Here is a 21,629-nt window from a genome sequence, read left to right as displayed (position 1 = left end):
ATAAGGAATAGCATGGGAAAGAGGTCAAGGGTGGGACTCATCTGTAGGCCTGAAGTGTTGCATCATCGTAGGACCAAGTATAAATCAGGAAATAATGGAGGTTTATAATCAGGGATCTACAAATGTTAATGGGTGATTTCAATCTGTGTATTGATTAGACAAATCAGATGGATAAAGGTAACATGGAAAACAAATTTATAGAGTGCGTCAGGGATTGTTTCTTAGAGCAATGAGTGCAGAACCTACCTGGGAACAGATTATTTTAGCTCTATAAGACCACACGATGTAGGAGCAGAAGTAAGCCATTTTGCCCATCAGATCTGCTTTACCATTCAATGAGATCATGACTGGACTGATAATCCTCAGCATTATTTTTCATGCCTTTTCTTGTATCCTTGATACATTCACTGATTAAAAAGCTGTCTACCTCAGCACTGAATATACTTAATGATCCAGCTTCCTCACACCTCTGTGTTAAAAAAAACATACAGATTTACTACCCTCCAAGAGAAGAAATTCTTTCTCTGTCCTACCTAAGTGATCTCTTACTTTGAGATTATGCTCTCTGGTCTGAGACTCTCCCACAAGGGGAAACAATGTCTCCACAGCTAAGCCACCTAAAATTCTAGTAATGTGAAATACGATAGGATCAATAAGAGATCTCATTGTTTAGGATCCTCTGGGAATAGTGATGATAACATGGTAAGTTTCAGGGAAGCAACACAAGTCTCAACTTAAATAAGCACAATTACATGATGTGAGGGAAGAATTGTCAAAAATGGGCTGGGGAAACCAGCTAAAGGGAATGTCAGTGGATGAGCCGTGAAAAGCAGTAGATATTTCATAGCACTCAGCAAACATTTGTTTCAGTCAAAAAGGAGGACTTGGTGACACGGATGAACATGCCATGGAATACAAGGAGAGTATCCAATTGCCAAAACTAGTGGTAGTACAGAGGATTGGGAATTTTTTTAGCAACTAGCAATGGATATACAAAAAGTTAATAAAGAGAGAGAAAATTGATGATGCAAATAAATTGGCAAAAACTATAAAAACAAACAGCAAGAGCTTCGTGCGTGTATAAGAGTAGCTAAAATACGTATGGGATCCTTGGAGAATGCAACTCAGGAATTAACAATAGGATACAAGGAAGTGATAAGATAAATTAAATCAATATTTTGCATCAGTCTTCATGGTTGAGGACTGCAAACATCCCAAAGATAACAGATAAGCAAGGTACTAATGTAAAGAAAGTCTCTATCAGAAAGACAAAGTGCTTGACAACTTGAGAAGAAGCCAGGACCTGACGGTCTGCATTCATGGGTTTTAAACTAAATGACCTGATCAGGTGTACCCGAAAACTCTGTGGGAAGCTAGGGAAGTGATTGCTGGGCCTCTTGCTGAGATATTTGTATCATCGATAGTCACAGGTGAGATGCTGGAAGACTGGAGGTTGGCAAATGTGGTGCCACTGTTTAAGAAGGGTGGTAAAGACAAGCCAGGGAACTATAGACCAGTGAGCCTGACCTCAGTGGTGGGCAAGTTGTTGGACGGAATCCTGAGGGACAGGATGTACATGTATCTGGAAAGGCAAGGACTGATTCGGGATAGTCAACATGGCTTTGTGCGTGGGAAATCATGTCTCACAAACTTGATTGAGTTTTTTGAAGAAGTAACAAAGAAAGGCATTCGACAAGGTTCCCCATGGGAGACTGATTAGCAAGGTTAGATCTCATACAATACAGGGAGAACTAGCCATTTGGATACAGAACTGGCTCAAAGGTAGAAGACAGAGGGTGGTGGTGGAGGGTTGTTTTTCAGACTGGAGGCCTGTGACCAGTGGAGTGCCACAAGGATCGGTGCTGGGTCCACTACTTTTTGCCATTTACATAAATGATTTGGATGCAAGCATAAGAGGTACAGTTAGTAAGTCTGCAGTTGACACCAAAATTGGAGGTGTAGTGGACAGCGAAGATGGTTACCTCAGATTACAACAGGATCTGGACCAGATGGGCCAACGGGCTGAGAAGTGGCAGATGGAGTTTAATTCAGATAAATGCAAGGTGCTGCATTTTGAGCAGGACTTATACACTATCGATAGTCACAGGTGAGGTGCCAGAAGTCACAGGTGAGGTGCCGGAAGACTGGAGGTTGGCAAACATGGTGCCACTGTTTAAGAAGGGTGGTAAAGACAAGCCAGGGAACTATAGACCAGTGAGTCTGACCTCAGTGGTGGGCAAGCTGTTGGAGGGAATCCTGAGGGACCGGATGTACATGTATTTGGAAAGGTAAGGACTGATTTGGGATAGTCAACATGGCTTTGTGTGTGGGAAATCATGTCTCACAATTTGAAGAAGTAACAAAGAAGATAGATGAGGGCAGAGCAGTAGATGTGATCTATATGGACTTCAGTAAGGCGTTCAACAAGGTTCCCCATGGGAGACTGATTAGCAAGGTTAGATCTCATGGACTACAGGGAGAATTAGCCATTTGGATACAGAACTGGCTCAAAGGTAGAAGACAGAGGGTGGTGGTGAAGATGGTTACCTCAGATTACAAATGAATCTGGACCAGATGGGCCAATGGGCTGAGAACTGGCAGATGGAGTTTAATTCAGATAAATGCGAGGTGCTGCATTTTGGGAAAGCAAATCTTAGCAGGATTTATACACTTAATGGTAAGGTTCTAGGGAGTGTTGCTGAACAAAGAGACCTTGGAGTGCAGGTTCATTGCTCCTTGAAAGTGGAGTCGCAGGTAGATAGGTTAGTGAAGAAGGCGTTTGGTATGCTTTCCTTTATTGGTCAGAGTATTGAGTACAGGTGCTGGGAGGTCATGTTGCAGCTGTACAGGACATTGGTTAGGCAACAGTTGGAATATTGCATGCAATTCTGGTCTCCTTCCTATCGGAAAGATATTGTGAAACTTCAAAGGGTTCAGAAAAGATTTCCAAGGATGTTGCCAGGGTTGGAGGGTTTGAGCTACAGGGAGAGGCTGAATAGGTTGGGGCTGTTTTTCATGGAGCGTTGGAGGCTGAGGGGTGACCTTATAGAGGTTTACAAAATTATGAGGGACATGGATAGGATAAATAGACAAAGTCTTTTCCCTGGGGTTGGGGAGTCCAGAACTAGAGGGCATAGGTTTAGGGTGAGAGGGGAAAGATATAAAAGAGACCTAAGGGGCAACTTTTTCACGCAGAGGGTGGTACGTGCATGGAATGAGCTGCCAGAGGATGTGATGGAGGCTGGTACAATTGCAACATTTAAAAGGCATTTGGATAGGTATATGAATAGGAAGGGTTTGGAGGGATATGGGCCGGGCGCTGGCAGGTGGGACTAGATTGGGTTGGGATATCTGGTCGGCATGGACGGGTTGGACCGAAGGGTCTGTTTCCATGCTGTACATCTCTATGACTCTATGACTGCAGATAGTAGAGGTATTGATCGACATATTCCACAACATATTGGATTCGAGGAAGGTTCAAGAGGTTTGGAAAACTGCTAAAGTTATGCCCCATTCAAGAAGGAAGGCAGACAGAAAACTGGAAACTTTAGGCCAGTTATTTAACATCTCTCGTTAGGAAAATGCTGTAGTCCATTATTAAGGAAGAAACAGCAGGACACTTAAAACTTAGTCCAATCAAATGGAATTTAACACAGTTTTGTGAAATGGAAATCAGGTTTGACAAATTTGTTGGGAGTTATTTGAGGAAATAACATGCAGAATTGACAAAGGGCAACTGGTAGATGAAATGCATTTGAATTTCCAGAAGGCATTTGATAAAGTTTATTGCACAAGGTAGGAGCTCACAGTGTTGGAGATAATGTAGTCGCATAGATTGAGGATTGATTAACACCAAGAAGGCAGACATTCAGGATTAATAGATCTTTATCAGATTGGAACGGTGTCACTAATGGAGTGCCACAAGAATCCTACAGAGTCAATTATTCACTTGTGTCAACTGTGTTTCCCTTTATGGGAGAGTTTAGTGTCAGAATAAGGAAACATCCTTTAAAGACAGAGGTGAGAAATGAATTTGTAAAATTCTTTATTGCAAAAGGGTGTAGAGGCTGGATTGTTAAGTATATTCTAGGTTGAGATAGACATATTTTATAGTAAGGGAGTCAAGGATATGGGCAGGTCAGTGGAGTTGAGTATTATCAGATCAGCTGTGATCACACCACTTCTAACTCAATGTCTTATGATGTTATGGTCTAATGGCTTGGAGGAGTGGGCAGAGTGTAATCAGGTGCAGCAAATAATCAAGAAGGCAAATGTAATTTTGGCTTTATTGTTAGGAGGCTGGAGTTTAAAAATACTGAAGTCTTATTCCAACTATATAGGGTGTTGGTGACAATGTAAATGCTCTCTGTGTTTAAGAAATGATATATTCACACTGGAGGTAGTCCAAAAGCTGATTACTTTGAACAAAGTGCATGACTTATCAGGAACTGACATAGAGTTTAAACTTTTTTTGATGAGAGTTTAGAAGAATAAATAGTGAATTTATTGAAACATACAGGATTCCGAGCGTGCTGAGAGGGTAGATGTTGAGAACATTGTCACATGTATGGTAATCTCAAAGTAGGGCCACAGTTAAAGAATAACAGGACATTCATTTAAAACTGAGATGTGAAGGAATTTCTTCTCCCAGAGGGTGGTGAATGTCTGGAACGTTCTACCCCAGAAAGCGGGGAAGGCTAGAATCACTAAGGTATTTAAAAAGGAGGTAGATATGTTTTTGAAATCTCAAGGAGTTGGGTGCTGTGAGGAGATGACATGATAGAGAATTGAAAGCCTGAGGCAGATCAGACATGGTCTTATTGAATGGTGGGGAAAGCTTGAAGGATCAAATAGTCTACTCCTGCTTCTATTTCTAATGTCATTACTATAGTATTAAGGGAGGTGGCTCAGAGAATCAGAAGGAGGAAAGGTCAGGTTCTGCGTGAAGTCAGGGGAATGCCACTAATGATATAGATATCAAAGAGCTAACATTACAATGCTGAGTCTGCTCTGCTGTTTGATTCCACAAAATTCTGAACAGCAGCTATGGAATGACTTTAACAAGCCAAACAAATCAACAGTCTAGCCCCATTAATGTTTTCCTTTTGCTGCTAAACTCTTTGTCTTAAAGACACACATCACAGTTCTATTACAAGAGATTATCACAACATTACCTTATGAAGTTGATGAATGCTTTCTGCAGCATAACCTCCAGGCCCCTGTGGAGTCATGGAATGACCGGCAGATGGGGGACCAGGGCTTGGTCCCATCATACTGTGTGCAGAGCCAGGTGAGGGTCCAGGACTGGGGCCTAGCATTGATCCAGGAGAAGGTCCAGGTCCTGGTGAGGGGCCTGGGCGAGGTGTGCCTCCCATTGGAGGATCAGGAGTTGACATCTTTCAGCAACACTCTTTGACAACTGGCTGCCCACCCTTCAATAAAAAGATACACATTACCCAATGCATTTGCCTTTATTTCTGTGTGCGATGCTTTGGTTCAAGTGTCTGCATGCTTGGCTTCCGCTTTTGAATTCTCACAGAGAAGTTCTCCCCATGTCATAACCATAATTGGAGCAGAGAAATGATTTTTTAAAAATCACACACTTTCAATAGAATAAATAAAGAGAAACTTTGAATGGTGTTGGGTTGATAACCAGAGAGTTTAAACCTGTGGGCTTTGAAGATATTGACAAAAGAGCCCGAGGCAGCATGATGCAAACATTTCTAAAGGAACGTATGGTTTGAATTTGGATTGCACTACCTAACAGGGTGGATGGATTGAAAGAGCTTCAATTGCAGTTTTCAAAATACAATTGGATAAATACTTGGTCAGAAAATTATGGCAGGGATATGATAAGAGACAGTGGGACTAATGGGTTGCTGTCTGAAAGAGTCAGTTTATACTTGATGGGTCAAATGGCCTTTTGTACTGTACTATTGAATAAACCAATCAATTGGACTCAGAGAATCTCCACAGTGTGGAAGCAGGCCATTTGGCCAATTGAGCCCACACTGAACCGCTGAAGAGCATCCCACCTCGACCCAGTCTCCTACCCTATCCCTGCAACCATGCAGTTCCTATGGCCAATTCACCTGACCTGCATGACTGTGGGAGGAAACCAGAGTACCCAGAAAAAAAAACCCACACAGACACAGGGAAAATGGGTGGCACAGTGGTCAGCACTGCTATCTCACAGCGCTAGAGACCCAGGTTCAATTCCTGCCTCAGGCAACTGACTGTGTGGAGTTTCTCCCCGTGTCTGCGTGGGTTTCCTCCCACAGTCCAAAAATGTGCAAGTTAGGTGAATTGGCCATGCTAAAATTGCCCATGGTGTTAGGTGAAGGGGTAAATGTAGGGGAATGGGTCTGGCTGGGTTGCGCTTCGGCAGGTCAGTGTGGACTTGTTGGGCAGAACGGCCTGTTTCCACACTGTAAGTAATCTAATCTAAAAAAAAGTGCCAACTCCACACAGACAGTCACCAGAGTGTGGAATCAAACCCAGCCAGGTCCCTGGCACTGTGAGGCAGCAGTGCTAACTAATGAGCCACCGTGCTGCCCTTTCAACTCAAAAGGTTAGTTCTGCTTTCTCCCCACAGATGCTGCCAAACCTGCTGAGTTTCTCCAGCAATTCCTGTTTCTGTTGCAGATCTCCAGCATTTGCAGCTCTACATTTTATTATATCACTTAATATGACCTAGTCACATTGCCACTTGGGGAGCTTGCAGAACACAAGTTGGCTGACATACATCCTATATCCCAACAATTATGACATTTCAAAATGACTTTTCTTTTTTCACGGATTGAACATGTTATGGCAAGACCAGCATTTATTCCCCAACCCTAATTGCCCTTAAGGAGGAGGTTGTGTGTTGTGCTTTAACAAAATGGCTTGCTTGGCCATTATAAAGGCTAATTAAGAGTCAACGACACTGTGTGAATCTGGAGTCACAATGTAGCCCAGGAGGCAGATTTCCTTCCCTTGAAATTCCTTGAATTTTAATTTTTACCAGCTGCCACGATGGGATGTAAATGAATGTTTTGCAAAATCTGCACCTCGGGATTACTAGCAACATTATCATTGCTGTATCATCTCATCAGCTGCAAGATTATTTGGGCTGTTCTACTGTTGTGAAAGTTGCTATATAAATATAAGTTATTTCTGTGTTCTATTTCTAGGCCTGTTTGATCTGTAGAGCATTGTTCATCATTTGTCACCTACTGCTCTATAAAGTTTTCTACGAGGCTTGACAATGCAGCTTAATGGTAATAAACTAATAAACCAATAAATGGATTTCAGGTACCCCTTGAAGGTCTGATTCTCTGACAGCCATGAATGGATGACCAATGCTATTCCATTGTGCAAAATAAATTTGGAGAGTAAAAATGCCTGTCACATAATATAAGAATCTTGACTTGTTACTTCTTCCAAAATGCCGTCACCTCACACTTATCAGGTTAAATTCCATTTGCCACCAATCTGCCCATCTGACCAATCTGTAACCTAACACCTTCATCCTCACTGTCAACAACCAGGCCAATCTAAATAGTCCCTTTACATTGCAGCAACATAATAAAACAAAAAGTGATGACTGTGTGAGAAATAGGGACAGGAGATCAGTGTGGAAGGGAAAAAGATAGGTTTTAAATGGTTAAATCTAATAGAAACTACGTGCATTTCAAAAGAATTGTCATCCCTTCTCAATACTTCAATTATTCAACCATACATGCAGTCATTAGCTCTCAGAAGAATGCATTACTGTGGAAGATTAGATTCTAATTCTGTGGCTGTCGGGTGTGATTAGACAGAGTACTGATTATGCTAAGTGTGTTGAAATCATGCAATAATTGGGGAGAACCATTGTTCTGGGATCAGGATGTGATAGGGGCCTGAGTGGGAAGTGATTTATTGCAGTGGAACTCTACATAATAGGAGCGAATGGGAAGTGATTTGGTAGATCAGAACTCCGTGATTAGATTAGGTGTGTGCTGATGTGGAGCCAACTGTACAGTGCTTGGCCTGAATTAAAACTGACATGTGGGTTGCCAGGCAAATACACTTCAGGCAGCATTTGTATTTCACTGACAATCGCTATGAAAGGGAGAGCAGGCCTGTGAATCCCAGGGGTGATACCATGCTTTCTGAAGACACAGGCAAAAATAAAACCAACTGTCATACAAATTATCTAGTTTGTCTCAAGTCAGGATTGAAGAAGCAATTTGAGTAATGTGAGGAATCCAGCAAGATAATGCTGAATTTATGTTGAGAGGGAGGTGGGAAATTAGTTGAATCTTAGCTGGGAGATCTGGTTACACTTTATCTCTTTCATCCCAATCTTTCCTTTTATTTCAATCCTTTTCATATCCTAATTTCCAAGTATTCCCAAGTAAATGAATGGTAGGACAGGAGGGTAGTTATTTTACTCAATATGTTCTGACACGCTGCAACATATGTCTGGGGCAGGTGCTATGGAAAATTGGATCATCTGGTCCAGTGGAAAGGACATTACCTCTGTGCCACCAGAATCTCCAGGACAGGAGGGTATACTTTGTTTGATGACTTCCCTACCCTAATACTCTGGACATTTGCTGTTTAGGCTGTCATGTGAGAATGGCCATTGAGCATTCATAAGTAATCAAGGAAAATGATTGTTGTTAGGAAAGTATAATGTTGCTTGTCATCTGCGTGTGTGGCTACTAAGGATAGCTGGTCGTGTCGTTTTGTGGCTAGTTGGTGTTCATGGATGCGGATCGTTAGCTGTCTTCCTGTTTATCTATGTAGTGTTTTGTGCAGTCCTTGCATTGGATTTTGTACACTACATTCGTTTTGCTCAGGCTGGGTATCAGGTCCTTCGTTCTGGTGAGTTGTTGTCTGAGAGTAGCTGTTGGTTTGTGTGCTGTTATGAGTCCTAGTGGTCGCAGTAGTCTGGCTGTCAGTTCGGAAATGCTCTTGATGTTTGGTAGTGTGGCTAGTCCTTTGGGTTGCGGCATGTCCTCGTTCCGTTGTCTTTCCCTTCGGCATCTGTTGATGAAATTGCGCGGGTATCCGTTTTTGGTGTACATTGTATAGGTGTTCTTCTTCCTCTTTTTGCAGTTCTGGTGTACTGCAGTGTGTTGTGGCCCTTTGGAATAGTGTCTTGATGCAACTTCTTTTGTGTGTGTGTTGGGGTGGTTGCTTTCGTAGTTCAGGACTTGGTCTGTGTGTGTGGCTTTCCTGTATACCTTTGTGGTGAATTCTCCGTTAGGTGTTCTCGGTACCATCACGTCTAGGAATGGGAGTTGGTTGTCCTTTTCTTCCTCTCTAGTGAATCGGATTCCTGTGAGTGTGGCGTTGATGATTCTGTGTGTGTTCTCTATTTCTGTGTTTTTAATGATTACAAAGGTGTCATCCACATATCTGACCCAGAGTTTGGGTTGAATTTGCGGTAAGACTGTTTGTTCTAATCTTTGCATTACCGCTTCTGCTATGAAACGACACGACCAGCTATCCTTAGTAGCCACACACGCAGATGACAAGCAACGTGAATTCGACTGGGACAACACTATTATTATAGGACAAGCCAAACAGAGAACAGCCAGGGAATTCCTAGAGGCATGGCACTCATCCACAGATTCAATCAATAAGCACATCGACCTGGACCCAATATACCGGCCACTGCAACGAACAGCTGGAACTGACAACTGGAAGCAGCAGATTCAAACCACTGCAAATGCCAGAGGAAAGCATTTCACAGGAGGCTCTCAAACACTGAGGATGTCACCTAGACAGGGGACGAAACGTCTGCAACACAAATTCCCAGCTCGGCGAACAGAACCACAACAACGAGCACCCAAGCTACAAATCTTCTCACAAACTTTGAAGGCCTCACCAATATTCTGTACAACTCTACATGACATCCCAACTCTTGTACTCAAAGGTCTGAGCAAAGAAGGCAAACATGTTAAACGCTTTCTTAATCACTCTGTCTACCTTCAAAGATTTGTGTACCTAAACCCCTAGGTCTCTGTTCCACAACAGTATCTAGTGCCCTACTCTTAATTGTATAAGTCCTGCCCTTGTTTAGTTTTACCAAAATGCAAAGCATTTATCCAAATTAAACTCCATCTGCCACTCCTCAGTCCATGACCCAATTGATTGAGGAGTCCTTATAATCTTGGATAACCTTCTTCACTATCCACAACCACCAATTTTGATGTCATCTGCAAACTTACTAACCATGCCTCCTATATTCTTATCCAAATCATTTATATAACTGACAAACAAAAATGGACCCAGTATGGAACACTGCTGGTCACAGGCCTCCAGTTCAAAAAACAACCCTCCATCACCCTCTGTCTCCTACTATAAGTCAATTTTGTATCTAATTTGTAAGCTCACCCTGAATCCCATGTGATCGAACTTTACTAATTAGTCTACCATGCAGAACCTTGTCAAAGGCTTTACTAAAGTCCAAGTAAACAATATCTATTACTTGTCCTCATTGATCTTTTTGGTTATTTCATGAAAATTCTCAATCAAGATTGTGAGACACGATTTTCCTCACACAAAACCATGCTGACTATTCCTAATCATTCTTCGCCTCTCCAAATGTATGTAAATCCTATCTTTCAGAATCATCTCTAACAACGTACCCACCACCGATGTCGGACTCACAGGTTTATAGTTTCCAGGCTTCTCTTCACAGCCTTTTTTAAACAACGACATAACACTAGCCATCCTTCAATTTCTGGTATCTCACCCCTGTTTATAGATAATATGAATATTTCTACTAGGGGCCCTGGAATTGCCTCCCTAACTTACCACAATGTCCTGGGATACACCAGATAAGGTCCTGGAGATTTATCCACTTTTATTCTTTCTAAGACTTCTAGCACTTCCTCTTCTGTAATGTGAACTGTTTTTTAAAACATCAATATTTATTTCCCTGAAGTCTCCAGCTTCCATTTTTTTCCCACTGTAAAAAGTGACACAAAGTATTTATTTAATATCTCTCTCATCTCCTGAGGTTCAACACAAAGACAACCTCACTGATCTTAGGGGGACCTGCCCTCTTTCTCGTTGGTCCCTTGCTCTTTACAATTTGTAGAAAGTTTTGGATTATCTTTAACGTTGTCTGCTAAGGCTATCTCATATCCCCTCTTTCCTTTCCTGATATCCTTCTTAAGAACGCCCCTTCACTGTTTATACTCTTCAAGAGATTCAATTAATTCTAGTTTTTTACTTTCTTATTCTTGACTGGAACTTCAATGTCTTTCTTCATCCATTGTTCCCTAATCTTACCAGCCGTGCCTTTCACTCTGACAGGAACATAATGCCTCTGAAATCTTGTTATCACACTTCTGAAGGCTTCCCACTTGTCGGGTGTCACTGTTCCCACCTGTGAACAGTCTACTACAATCAACTTTTGAAAGTTCTTGTTTCATACTCTTAAAATTTTCCTTCCTCCAATTAAGAACTTCAACTTTTATGGAAGACCTATCCTTTTCCATATTTATTTTTAAACCAATAGTATTACGATCACTAGTCCCAAAGTGTTTTCCGACAGTCACTTGCCCTGCCTTATTTCCCAAGAGAAGGTCAAGTTTTGTTACTTCTCTAGTGAAGCATTTACATATTGAAAAAGAAAATCTTCTTGAACATATTTAACAATTCTTCACCATGCAGACCTTTAACATGATGGTAATCCCAGTCAATGTTTAGAAAATTAAAATCCCCTACTATTACAAACTTTTTGTTCTTACATATATTCAAGATATCTGTACATATTTGCTTCTCAATTTCCTTCTGACTATTGGGGGTCCTATAGCACAAATCCATCAAGGTGGTCATTCCTTTCTTATTTCAACCCATACATTTTTACTAAGTGATCCCTTAGAAATATCTTTTCTAGTTACAGCAGTAATGTTTTCCTTAATCAAAAATGCCACTCTGCCTCCTCTTATCTCCCTTTTTAACAACATCCAAAACCTGGAATACTGAACTACCAGTCCTGTCCCTCCCTCAGCCAAGCTTTTGTAATAGCTGCAATGTCCCATGCCATGTTCTCATATATGTCCTGAGTTCATCATCTTATCTGTACCTCTTATATTGAAATAAATGCAGTTTAATTCTTCAGAGTTACTTAATTCTCTGACTTGCTCACCTGTCTTTTATAATTAACTTGCTCTTTTCTGATTGAGAACCATCCTTATCTTCCTTTCCTTTTCACTGTTACTTAGGAAGCCCCCATTCCCACCCCCTCACCCCAAAAAAGCTTACAGGCTCCCAAAATAGAACTAGCAAATCTCCCTGCCAGGATATTGGTCCCTTTCTAGTTCAGGTGAACCCCATCCTTTCTGAATATGTCTTTTCTGTCCCAGAAGCAATCCCAATGATCCACAAAACTTAGACGATCACTTCCTCTGAGAGAGTCTCTCTTTCAACAGTACACATAATGGAATATCTGTTTGAGAGAGGAATAGCCGCAGGACTCAGCCAAAACCAACATCACTCAAATTCACATCAAGTGGACAGTCATGTGGCAACTGAGTGATTCTGATGGGAATAAAAACTGAAAAGAGCAAGGAAAGAAAGACAGCAGCTTTATAATCCCTCATTAGAACTTGGCACTGGAAGTAAACCAGAGATTACTACTTTTGATGTTCTGTTTTTTGATCTTCTACCTAACCTTTTATATTCACTCTGCAATGTCTTAACCCCTTCCTTAACTATGTCATTCCTATCAATGTGTACAACAATTTCCGGCTTCTCAATATCCCCTTTGATAATGTGCTTCAAACCTTTTGAGACATTCTTAACCCGGGCACCAGGCAAACGACATACTATCCGTGATTCACGCTCACTGTCACAGAATCTCCTGTCTGTGCCCTTGACAGGAGAGTGTCCTGTAACAATTATTTCAAATCTTGACAAATCCTGTTTAATATAAGATTCAATTTTAATACCCAAGGTCTGACTATCACTTCAATTCTCCTCTGACAGACTCTCTTTCAACAATATTTAAATGGAATATCTGTTCGAGAGAGGAATAGCTGCAGGATTGAAAAGAAATCACTCAAATGCACATCAAGTGGACATTCATGAGACAACTGAGGGATTTGATTGGAATAAGAACTGAAAAGAGCAAGGAAAGAAAGACAGCAGCTTTATGATCAGAACACTAGTCTTCACACAGCAGGCATATCAGGACAATGCTGACTCAGAGAGATTTATACATCAGGCAGGTCATTGAGATTCCCCAGAGTTGGGTTTGCTGTTAAAGATCTTGTGAGATGGCTGTCTCCAACAGAAAAACATTGGTCAGGTGAAACAGGGAGGGATTTCCTTCAGCAATAATCTTGCAGCATGTACTTATTAAATTGTAGGACAGTAAGGACAACAATTAAGGGAGCAGGCAAGATTCTTTGAAAGGCTTTAGAGGCTGGACAAAAGCTTTAAGATCTAGTTGGCACATTTTTTTTGATAGATTCATATTGACATGCATATTTTATGAATCCATGGGCTTGCACACAGACCATGCCATTGCTGCATTGTCTTATTTCTCAATGGAGAGAGCACCACATTTCACTTTACAGCATGATTGTCTCCCAGTCCAAATTGCACAAAGGACATGATCCACACTGGTGGATAGAGGGAGTATCATCACAGTTGCTCTTCTGATTGGATGTCATACTTGACTTCCCGTCTGTCCTTTAGCTCCACTAGAATTCTAAATAGAGAGTCAAATAAGCTCTGGCCAATACTCCTCAATCAACCAATATCACTTAAATGCACATAAGTGGACATTCATGTGGCAAACACTCAACAAATTGGAAGCAATGCTACCTTGTGTCAGTTTGTAGAATCTGGCTGCACACAAATGGCTATCAGGTAAATACAGATTCTGCACACTATTTCATAATTTGTTGTAAATTAAAATGTTGAGATACCGTGATGACTTGTTATATAAATGCAAGGAACCACAGTGTTTTAAACTAGTCATGGAGGCCTGAGCTCTCACCCACACCTATTTATAGTCAAAAAGTGTGGTGCTGGAAAAGCCCAGCCAGTCAGGCAACATCCGATGAGCAGGACAGTCAACATTTCAAGCACAAGTTCTTCATTATTAATGGTGGGGGGGGGGGGGCAAAGGGGCTGAGAGATAAATGGAGGAGGGGTAAGGGTAGGGGGAAGATAGCTGGGAATGTGATAGGTAGATGGACATGGGGGTTAATGATAATAGGTCAGAGCAGAGGATGGACCTGATAGGTGGGAAGGACGATGGACAGGTAGGACAGTTCAAAAGGGTGGTGCCAAGTTGGAGTGTTGGATCTGAGATAAGGGTGGGGGAAAGAGATCAGGAAACTGGTGAAATCAATGATTATGCCGTGTGGTTGGAGGGTCCCAAGACAGAAGATGTGGTGTTCTTCCTCCAGGCATCAGGTGGCTAGCAGGTGGCGGTGGAGGCAGCCCAGGACTTGCACGTCCTTGGTGGACTGGTAGGGAGAGTTGAAGTATTCAGCCACAGGGCGGTGGGGTTGCTTAGTGTGTGTGTCCAGGAAATGTTCTCTGAAACGTTCCACAAGTTGGCATCCTGTCTCCCCAATGTAGAGGAGACCACATCAAGAGTAATGGACACCGTTGATGAGGTGTTTGGAGGTGCAGGAAAATCTCTGCCGGATGTGAAGGATCCTTTGGAGCCTTGGATGGAGGTGAGGGGGGGGAGATGTCGGAGCAGGTTTTGCACATCTTGCAGTAGCAAGGGAAGGTGCTGGGAGTGGAGGCTGGGTTGGTGGGGGGCATGGACCTAACGAGGGAGTCGCAGAGGGAATGGTCTCTGTAGAATGAAGATAGGGGTGAGGAGGGAATATATATCTCTGGCAGTGAGGTCTGGTTGTAGGTTGTGGAAATGGCGGGGGATAATGCATTGTATCCAGAGGTTGGTTGGGTGGAAGGTGATAACTGGGGGATTCTGTCCTTGTTGTGATTGGAGGGGTGGGGTTCAAGGGTAGAGGTGTGGGAAGTGGAGAAGATGTGCTGGAGGGCATTGTTGACTACATGGGAGGGGAAATTGCAGTCTTTAAAGTAGGAGGCCATCTGGGATGTTCTGGAGTGGAATTGGTCCTCCTGGGAGCAGATGTGGCAGAGGCAGAGGAATTGGGAGTAGGGGATTGCGTTTTTACAGGAGGCGGGATGTGAACAAGTCTGCATTTATAGCATATTCTTAGTTGTTCCAAGATCGTCTTCTGAGGAAAAAGTAGTGCTGATCAGCAATCTGGTTGATACAGAAATTGTAGGTCTGAAGACATAGGTAAGATAGACTGGGTTGGATAGTAAGTCCCTATCGTTATAGGGCATTGGTGAACCAGTTGGATTTATACTGCCAAAGCTTTTAAAATGTGTTCTCCCACAAATATCCACTTCCTGGACCACTCAGTAGCAGCAGTGTGTAGAATCTACAAGTGCACTGCAGAAATTCACCGAAGATCCTTAGGCAGCACCTTCCGTCTAGAAGAACAAGGGATGCAGATATGTGGGACTACCACCACCTGCAAGAAACCCTCCAAATCACACACCATTCTGACTTGGAGATTGCTGTTCCTTCGGCATTGCTGGGTGAAAATTCTGGAATTCCCTCTCATAGGCATTACAGGTGTCCGTAGAACACATGTATTGCAGTGGTTTAAGGTGGCAGCCCACCACCAGCTTCTCAAGGGCAACTAGGGATGGGCAATAAATCCCAGGCAGCAACACTCAAAGAGTTCCATGAGTGAACAAAAACACTTTGGGACTGAGTAGTATAATCAAGGCTGCCACTCTTGTGCAGGACAGAGGCAGTGCTATATTTTTAGAGGTAACGTCCTTCTGATGAGAGGTTACACTGAAGCCTCATCAATGGTTTTATTTATTCATTCATAGGATGTGAACATCACTGGCTGGGTCTACATTTATAGCCCATCTATGGCCTGCATTAAGAGGACTCTGGAGCTCAGGGTAATGACAGAAGAAGCTTTATCTCTTGCTTCTTCTGATTGCTTTCAAGCAATACTTAAAATATACAGGAGTGGGAGGCAAATCTGCCCCCCAAATCTTAAATAGCCTGAAAATGCAATCACATGGATCTTGATCTGATGGGCCAATGGGCTGAGAAGTAGCAAATGGAGTTTAATTTAGATAAATGCGAGGTGCTGTATTTTGGGAAAGCAAATCTTAGCAGGACTTATACACTTAATGGTAAGGTCCTAGGAAATGTTGCTGAACAAAGGGACCTTAGAGTGCAGGCTCATAGCTCCTTGAAAATAGAATCGCAGGTAGATGCGATAGTGAAGAAGGCGTTTGGTATGCTTTCCTTTATTGGTCAGAGCATTGAGTACAGGAGTTGGGAAGTCATGTTGTGGTTGTACAGGACATTAGTTAGGACACTTTTGGAATATTGCATGCAATTCTGGTCTCCTTCCTATTGGAAGGATGTTGTGAAACTTGAAAGGATTCAGAAAAGATTTACAAGGATGTTGCCATGGTTGGGGGATTTGAGCTATCGGGAAAGGTTGAGTAGGCTGGGGCTGTTTTCCCTGGAGTGTCAGAGGCTAAGGGGAGACCTTATAGAGATTTATAAAATCATAATGGGCATGGATAGGGTAAATAGACAAAGTCTCTTCCCTGAGGTGGTGGAGTTCAGAACCAGAGGGCATAGGTGAGAGGGGAAAGATATAAAAGAGACCTAATGGACAACCTTTCCATGCAGAGGGTGGAATGAGCTGCCAGAGGAAGTGGTGGAGGCTAATACAATTGCAACATTTTAAAGACATTAGATGGGTACATGAATAGGAATGGTTTGGAGGGCTTCAGTCTAACATCTCATCAGGAAGAAGTTACCTCTAAAAATATAGCAAGGGCCAGGCTAGATTGGTGATGGTGAGGAGTTGGGGACACAAGAATGGTGACAGGTAGAAGGGGATGAGACTGAGAAAAAGAGGGGTCTTGAGTTTTGAAAGAGAGAGAGATAGACAGACAGACAGGGAGGCCACACAAACAGAACAGTTCCAAACTTGTCAGCAAAGGTACACTCAGCTAACTAGAAACTAATAATACTTGAGGTAATTAATTTCTTGTAAATGAATGTGGTATTGCTAATCTAAGGCTGCATATGTTCAGGAGCTAGTTTATGGGGAAGATTGTAGTACATGCTATGTAAAGAACACTGTCAACTGTTACAATTCAAATCTAAAATCAAGATCTGAGATGCAGTAAAAGGGCAGTAACTGACTATTTAAAACATTCCAATCTTGTGAATACATGATGGAAAAACATTCGATGAGACTTCACCAGTCAGTAGAAAGTGTGTGATGACTTTCTGTGCGCGAGTTGTTTTGAAAAAACTTTCACTATTTATGTCTATTGTCTTGTGCCAATGCTATGTGTTCTGGTGTTAAATTTAGTAGGTTGACAATTATTGAGGGTAGTGATCAATTCTGCTAATTCTGCTTCAGAGTCCACATAACAAACATGTCAAACAAATACAGAAGGTAATGTTACTATGTGACTACATCACTGAATAATGGAGGTAATAGTCCCTGCAAATCAAAAAAGTGGCCCCCAAAAATCAAAAGGGAGCGCTCAAGGTAAGGCTTTAAAAAAATGTTTTGCTTTCAAGTAGCTAATTTGTATTTACTCTGATTTAAACCCCATCCAGAAAATCACATACTAAGTGTCACTTCTCGATATATCATGTGTCTTAACAGTGAGGCTAAGAGTAGATGGGAGCACAATTGGGAAACCTCCTTTCCCTAACCCACTCACCACTATCTCAGTGCTCTCTCTTCCCACTCCATGGTAAATCTATGAAGGCATTCAGTTCAATCGTTTTCCTAAAGCAGCAAAAACAAAACCCCCTTACGTCCTTCTTTTCCCTTCACTCAGATTATTCTTAGCAATAATTCCCAGCTGCAGGTTCTGAATTACAAAACGAGCACAATGTCACAGCAACCGCGGCAGATTGACTCAAAAGATAATTAAGCTTTTTCTTTCCTGCAAAAGGAAAAGTACTCTTGCACTGTCGTGTAAGCCATTGCTGGCAGCGAATTAGTTAACTGGTTTTCTCCCCTTTTTAAAAAGAACTAATTGTTTCAGCAATCCAATCCCACAGAAAACATCTCCAGCTGTCACAGGAAGTGTGGGTTGTGCGTAGTTTAGCCAGTGTGGGTTGACCGAGCTTTGCACTTTCCCAACAGGCACTAAAAATACCCAGATTGTTTCACTCGCTGCCTTTGTAACGAGCTGCCATCAGGAAAAAGGATAAATGAGATTCCAAGACAGGAATTTGCCTGTTGAACACAAATTGGCGGCTGCTCAGATGGAAATTTTAATTAAATGAACCCCAGATTTCACATCAGTAGGCTGCTCACTACCCTCCAGCTGATTCCTATTTTTACCCTGCTCATTAAAAGTTATTTTTGCATGACTTTAGCACCATGTCTTCCTCACAAAGTTCCCAGTGGAGTGGAGAAGCATCAGAGCAGGGCCCAGCTACCTAGCATGGTAATGTGGAAACTGATTGTTCAAAAACTGTACAGAATGATCATGTTTTGGTATTATGTTTATATCAATGGGTGTACCAAAATGTTTTGTTTAATCTGTTCATGGGAATGTAAACACTGTCGAAAAGGTCAGCATTTATTGCCCATCACTAATTGTCCTTGAGAATATAGTCATGCTGAGCTGCCTCCTTGAATGGCTTTCTAAGCCAATCCAAAAGCCAGTTAAGAGTGAATCACATTGCGCTGGGTCCAGAATCACATTTATAGGCATGCAAGAATGACATGTTTATTTCATGAACGGATATTGTGAAGCAGAATTACTTTAATGACAATTCAGTAGTCTTCTGGTCAACTTTATGGACCAGATTTTATTTAGTTGGGATTTGACCTCATGCCTGCACATCATGTGCCCACATTAATAGACTAGTAACAACCAATATGTCAATCTATTGAGTAATTATAGGGTTAGAGCTCAGCATGAGATTAGATAAGATTCAGAAACTGTTTAAGGGGTCATTTTCAGCCCTAGGATTTTGGTTGATCCTGCTATATAATAGAGATTATTAATTAACATCATCTACAGGCATTGGACAGGTTGTTTAAGCTGCAACTCAGTGGAGCATCAAAAGAGTTTACTGACCTTGAGATGAGTCACTAAACTTGTTTGGTCAGAAGAATAGCAATGATTGCAAGGCGACATTCCAAAACAGTCATTCTCCCAAAACATTCCTTTGAAGAAAACACTACCAAAAACTAGTTAATGTAATTGTCCACACAATAGTCTTTGCATTTCTCAGAGATGCAATGAACCCGTACCGTCTGGACATTTCTGGAAGACATAGTATTACCACAAGCCTTTCTTCTCATGTGAAAAAAGAACATTTATTTGGATGATCTAGGAGAGCTGCCAGTGAATGGAAACTAATTAATCGAAGCCAGAGTCAATGGCATCACAGGCTGACAAGACGTAATGTTACCACAATTGAAAATTTATACTCACTGACTTGTGCATGATGTAACCCACTCTGTAATTTGAGTCTGATACTTATAAAACATACAGGAGTAGATTTTTAATGGTGGCGGAAGACAAATGGAGAAACTGTGTAAACAGCTATTTTGAAATCAATTATTAAAGGAATAATAGCAAATTAGTTTGGAAAAATCATAATCTAATCAAGCAGAGTCAGAATGGCTTCATGAAAGAGAATTGTGAGTGACTAGAGTTTTTCAAGAAAGTCTCAATCATAGAGTTATAGAGTCATAGAGATGTACAGCATGGAAACAGACCCTTCGGTCCAACCCGTCCATGCCGACCAGATATCCCAACCCAATCTAGTCCCACCTGCCAGCGCCCGGCCCATATCCCTCCAATAAAGTTCACCTGATGAAGCAGCAGTGCTCCAAAAGCTTGTGATTTCAAATAAACACTACAGCCTTGTGTCATGTGACTTCTGACAGAGTGCATAAAGGGGAACCAGTAGATTTGTCATATTTGGACTTCTAGAAGGCATTCAAGAAGGTACCTCACTAAAGGTTAAGTCATAAGGTAGGACCCCATGATGTTGGAGGTAGAATATTGGCATGGATAGAGAATTGGCTTATGGGCAGGAAACAGTGAGTGGGGATAAGGGGTTCTTTTTCAGGTTGGTGACCCATAACCAATGTGGTTCTGTAGGGTTCAGTGCTGCGACTGCAACTGTTTACACTATATATTAATGACTTACAGAAAGGTGTAAATGTACTTTAGTTAAGTAACGGAACAGAAGAGCCTTGGGAAAAGTTGATGGGCAGGGAGATGTGGAAGTGCAGGTCCATTGTTCCCTGAAGGTTGCTGCACAGGTGGATAGAGTGGTCAAGAAAGCATATAGAATGTTTGCCTTCATCGGACGGGGTATTGAATATAAGAGCTGGCAAGTCATGTTAAAATTGTACAAGACATTGGTTCGACCGCATTTAGAATACTGTGTACAGTTCTGGTCGCCACATTACCAAAAAGATGTGGTCGCTTTGGAAAGGGTGCAGAGAAGGTTTACGAGGATGTTGCCTGGTATGGAAGGTACCAGCTATGAAGAGAGGTTGAGTAGGTTAGGTTTGTTTTCATTAGAAAACAGGAGATTGAGGGGGGACCTGATTGATGTTTACAAAATCATGAAGGGTATAGACAGGGTGGATACAGACAAGCTTTTTCCCAGGGCGAAGAATTCAATAATGAGAGGTCACGCTTTCAATGTGAGAGGTGGAAAGTTTAAGGGGGATACACGCGGCAAGTACTTCACACAGAGGATGGTGGGCGTCAGGAACGAGTTGCCAACAGAGATGGTAGAGGCAGGCACGGTAGATTTATTTAAGATGTGACTGGACAGATACATGAGTAGGTGGGTAGCAGAGGGATACAGATACTTAGGAATTGGGCAACAGGTTTAGACAGTAGATTTGGATCGGCTCAGGCTTGGAGGGCCAAAAGGGCTATAAATTTTCTTTGTTCTTTGTTCTTTGTTCTAAATTTGCAGACACAAAAATAGGTGGAAAGGGAGGTTCTGAGAGGGATATAACTTACAGAGAGAAGGATAGGTTATATAAGGGCAGGGAGTGCAAAAAGTTGGCAAATACAGTATAATGTGGGAAAATGCAAAATTGTTCATTTTCTAAGGGAGAACAAAAGAACAGAATATTCATTTAAAGGCAAAAAACTGCAGAAAGGTGCAACAGGATGGGACTTCGGTGTATTTGTGCACAAGTACAGAAAGCTAGCTCACGGGTGCAGCAGATAATCAGGGAGGCTAATCGAATGTTGGCTGGGCTCTCTTGTGGTGCAGTATTAGTGTCCCTACCTCCGAGCCAGAAGACCTGTATTCAAGTCCCACCTGCTCCAGAGATATGTAATAACATCTGAGAGAGGTTGATCAGAAAAGAAGGTTAAACTTTTTAAAAATTGAATATTGGTCCTTATTTCAAGAGGTTTGAAGTATAAGAGTAGGGAAGTCTTCTTGCAACTGTGCAACGTTCTGGTGAGACCACATTCAGAATACTGTGAGCAATTTTGGTCCCCTTATTTAAAGGAAAGGTATAATTTTGTTGGAGGTAGTTGACTAGGATGATCCCAGGTATAGAGGAATT

At 41.9% G+C, this 21,629-nt stretch overlaps 1 protein-coding gene across 6 annotated transcripts in view; it reads right to left on the bottom strand.

The window, feature by feature from the left end:
* Positions 1-21,629, bottom strand: part of smarca4a (SWI/SNF related BAF chromatin remodeling complex subunit ATPase 4a) — a 106,919-nt gene that overhangs the window by 71,802 nt on the left and 13,488 nt on the right. For all 6 annotated transcript variants that reach the window (XR_011955570.1, XM_072564172.1, XM_072564176.1 and 3 more), the window contains exon 2: positions 5,175-5,432. Coding sequence is in view for 5 of the 6 variants with exons in the window: in XM_072564172.1 (XP_072420273.1) it covers positions 5,175-5,396 (222 nt within the window). In the remaining variant the exon portion in view is untranslated. The remainder of the gene's footprint in view (positions 1-5,174; positions 5,433-21,629) is intronic.

The sequence above is a fragment of the Chiloscyllium punctatum genome, chromosome 46 (genome assembly GCF_047496795.1).
Source record: "Chiloscyllium punctatum isolate Juve2018m chromosome 46, sChiPun1.3, whole genome shotgun sequence".
Taxonomy (NCBI): Eukaryota; Metazoa; Chordata; class Chondrichthyes; order Orectolobiformes; family Hemiscylliidae; genus Chiloscyllium; species Chiloscyllium punctatum.
This window is presented reverse-complemented; position numbering and strand designations above follow the sequence as displayed.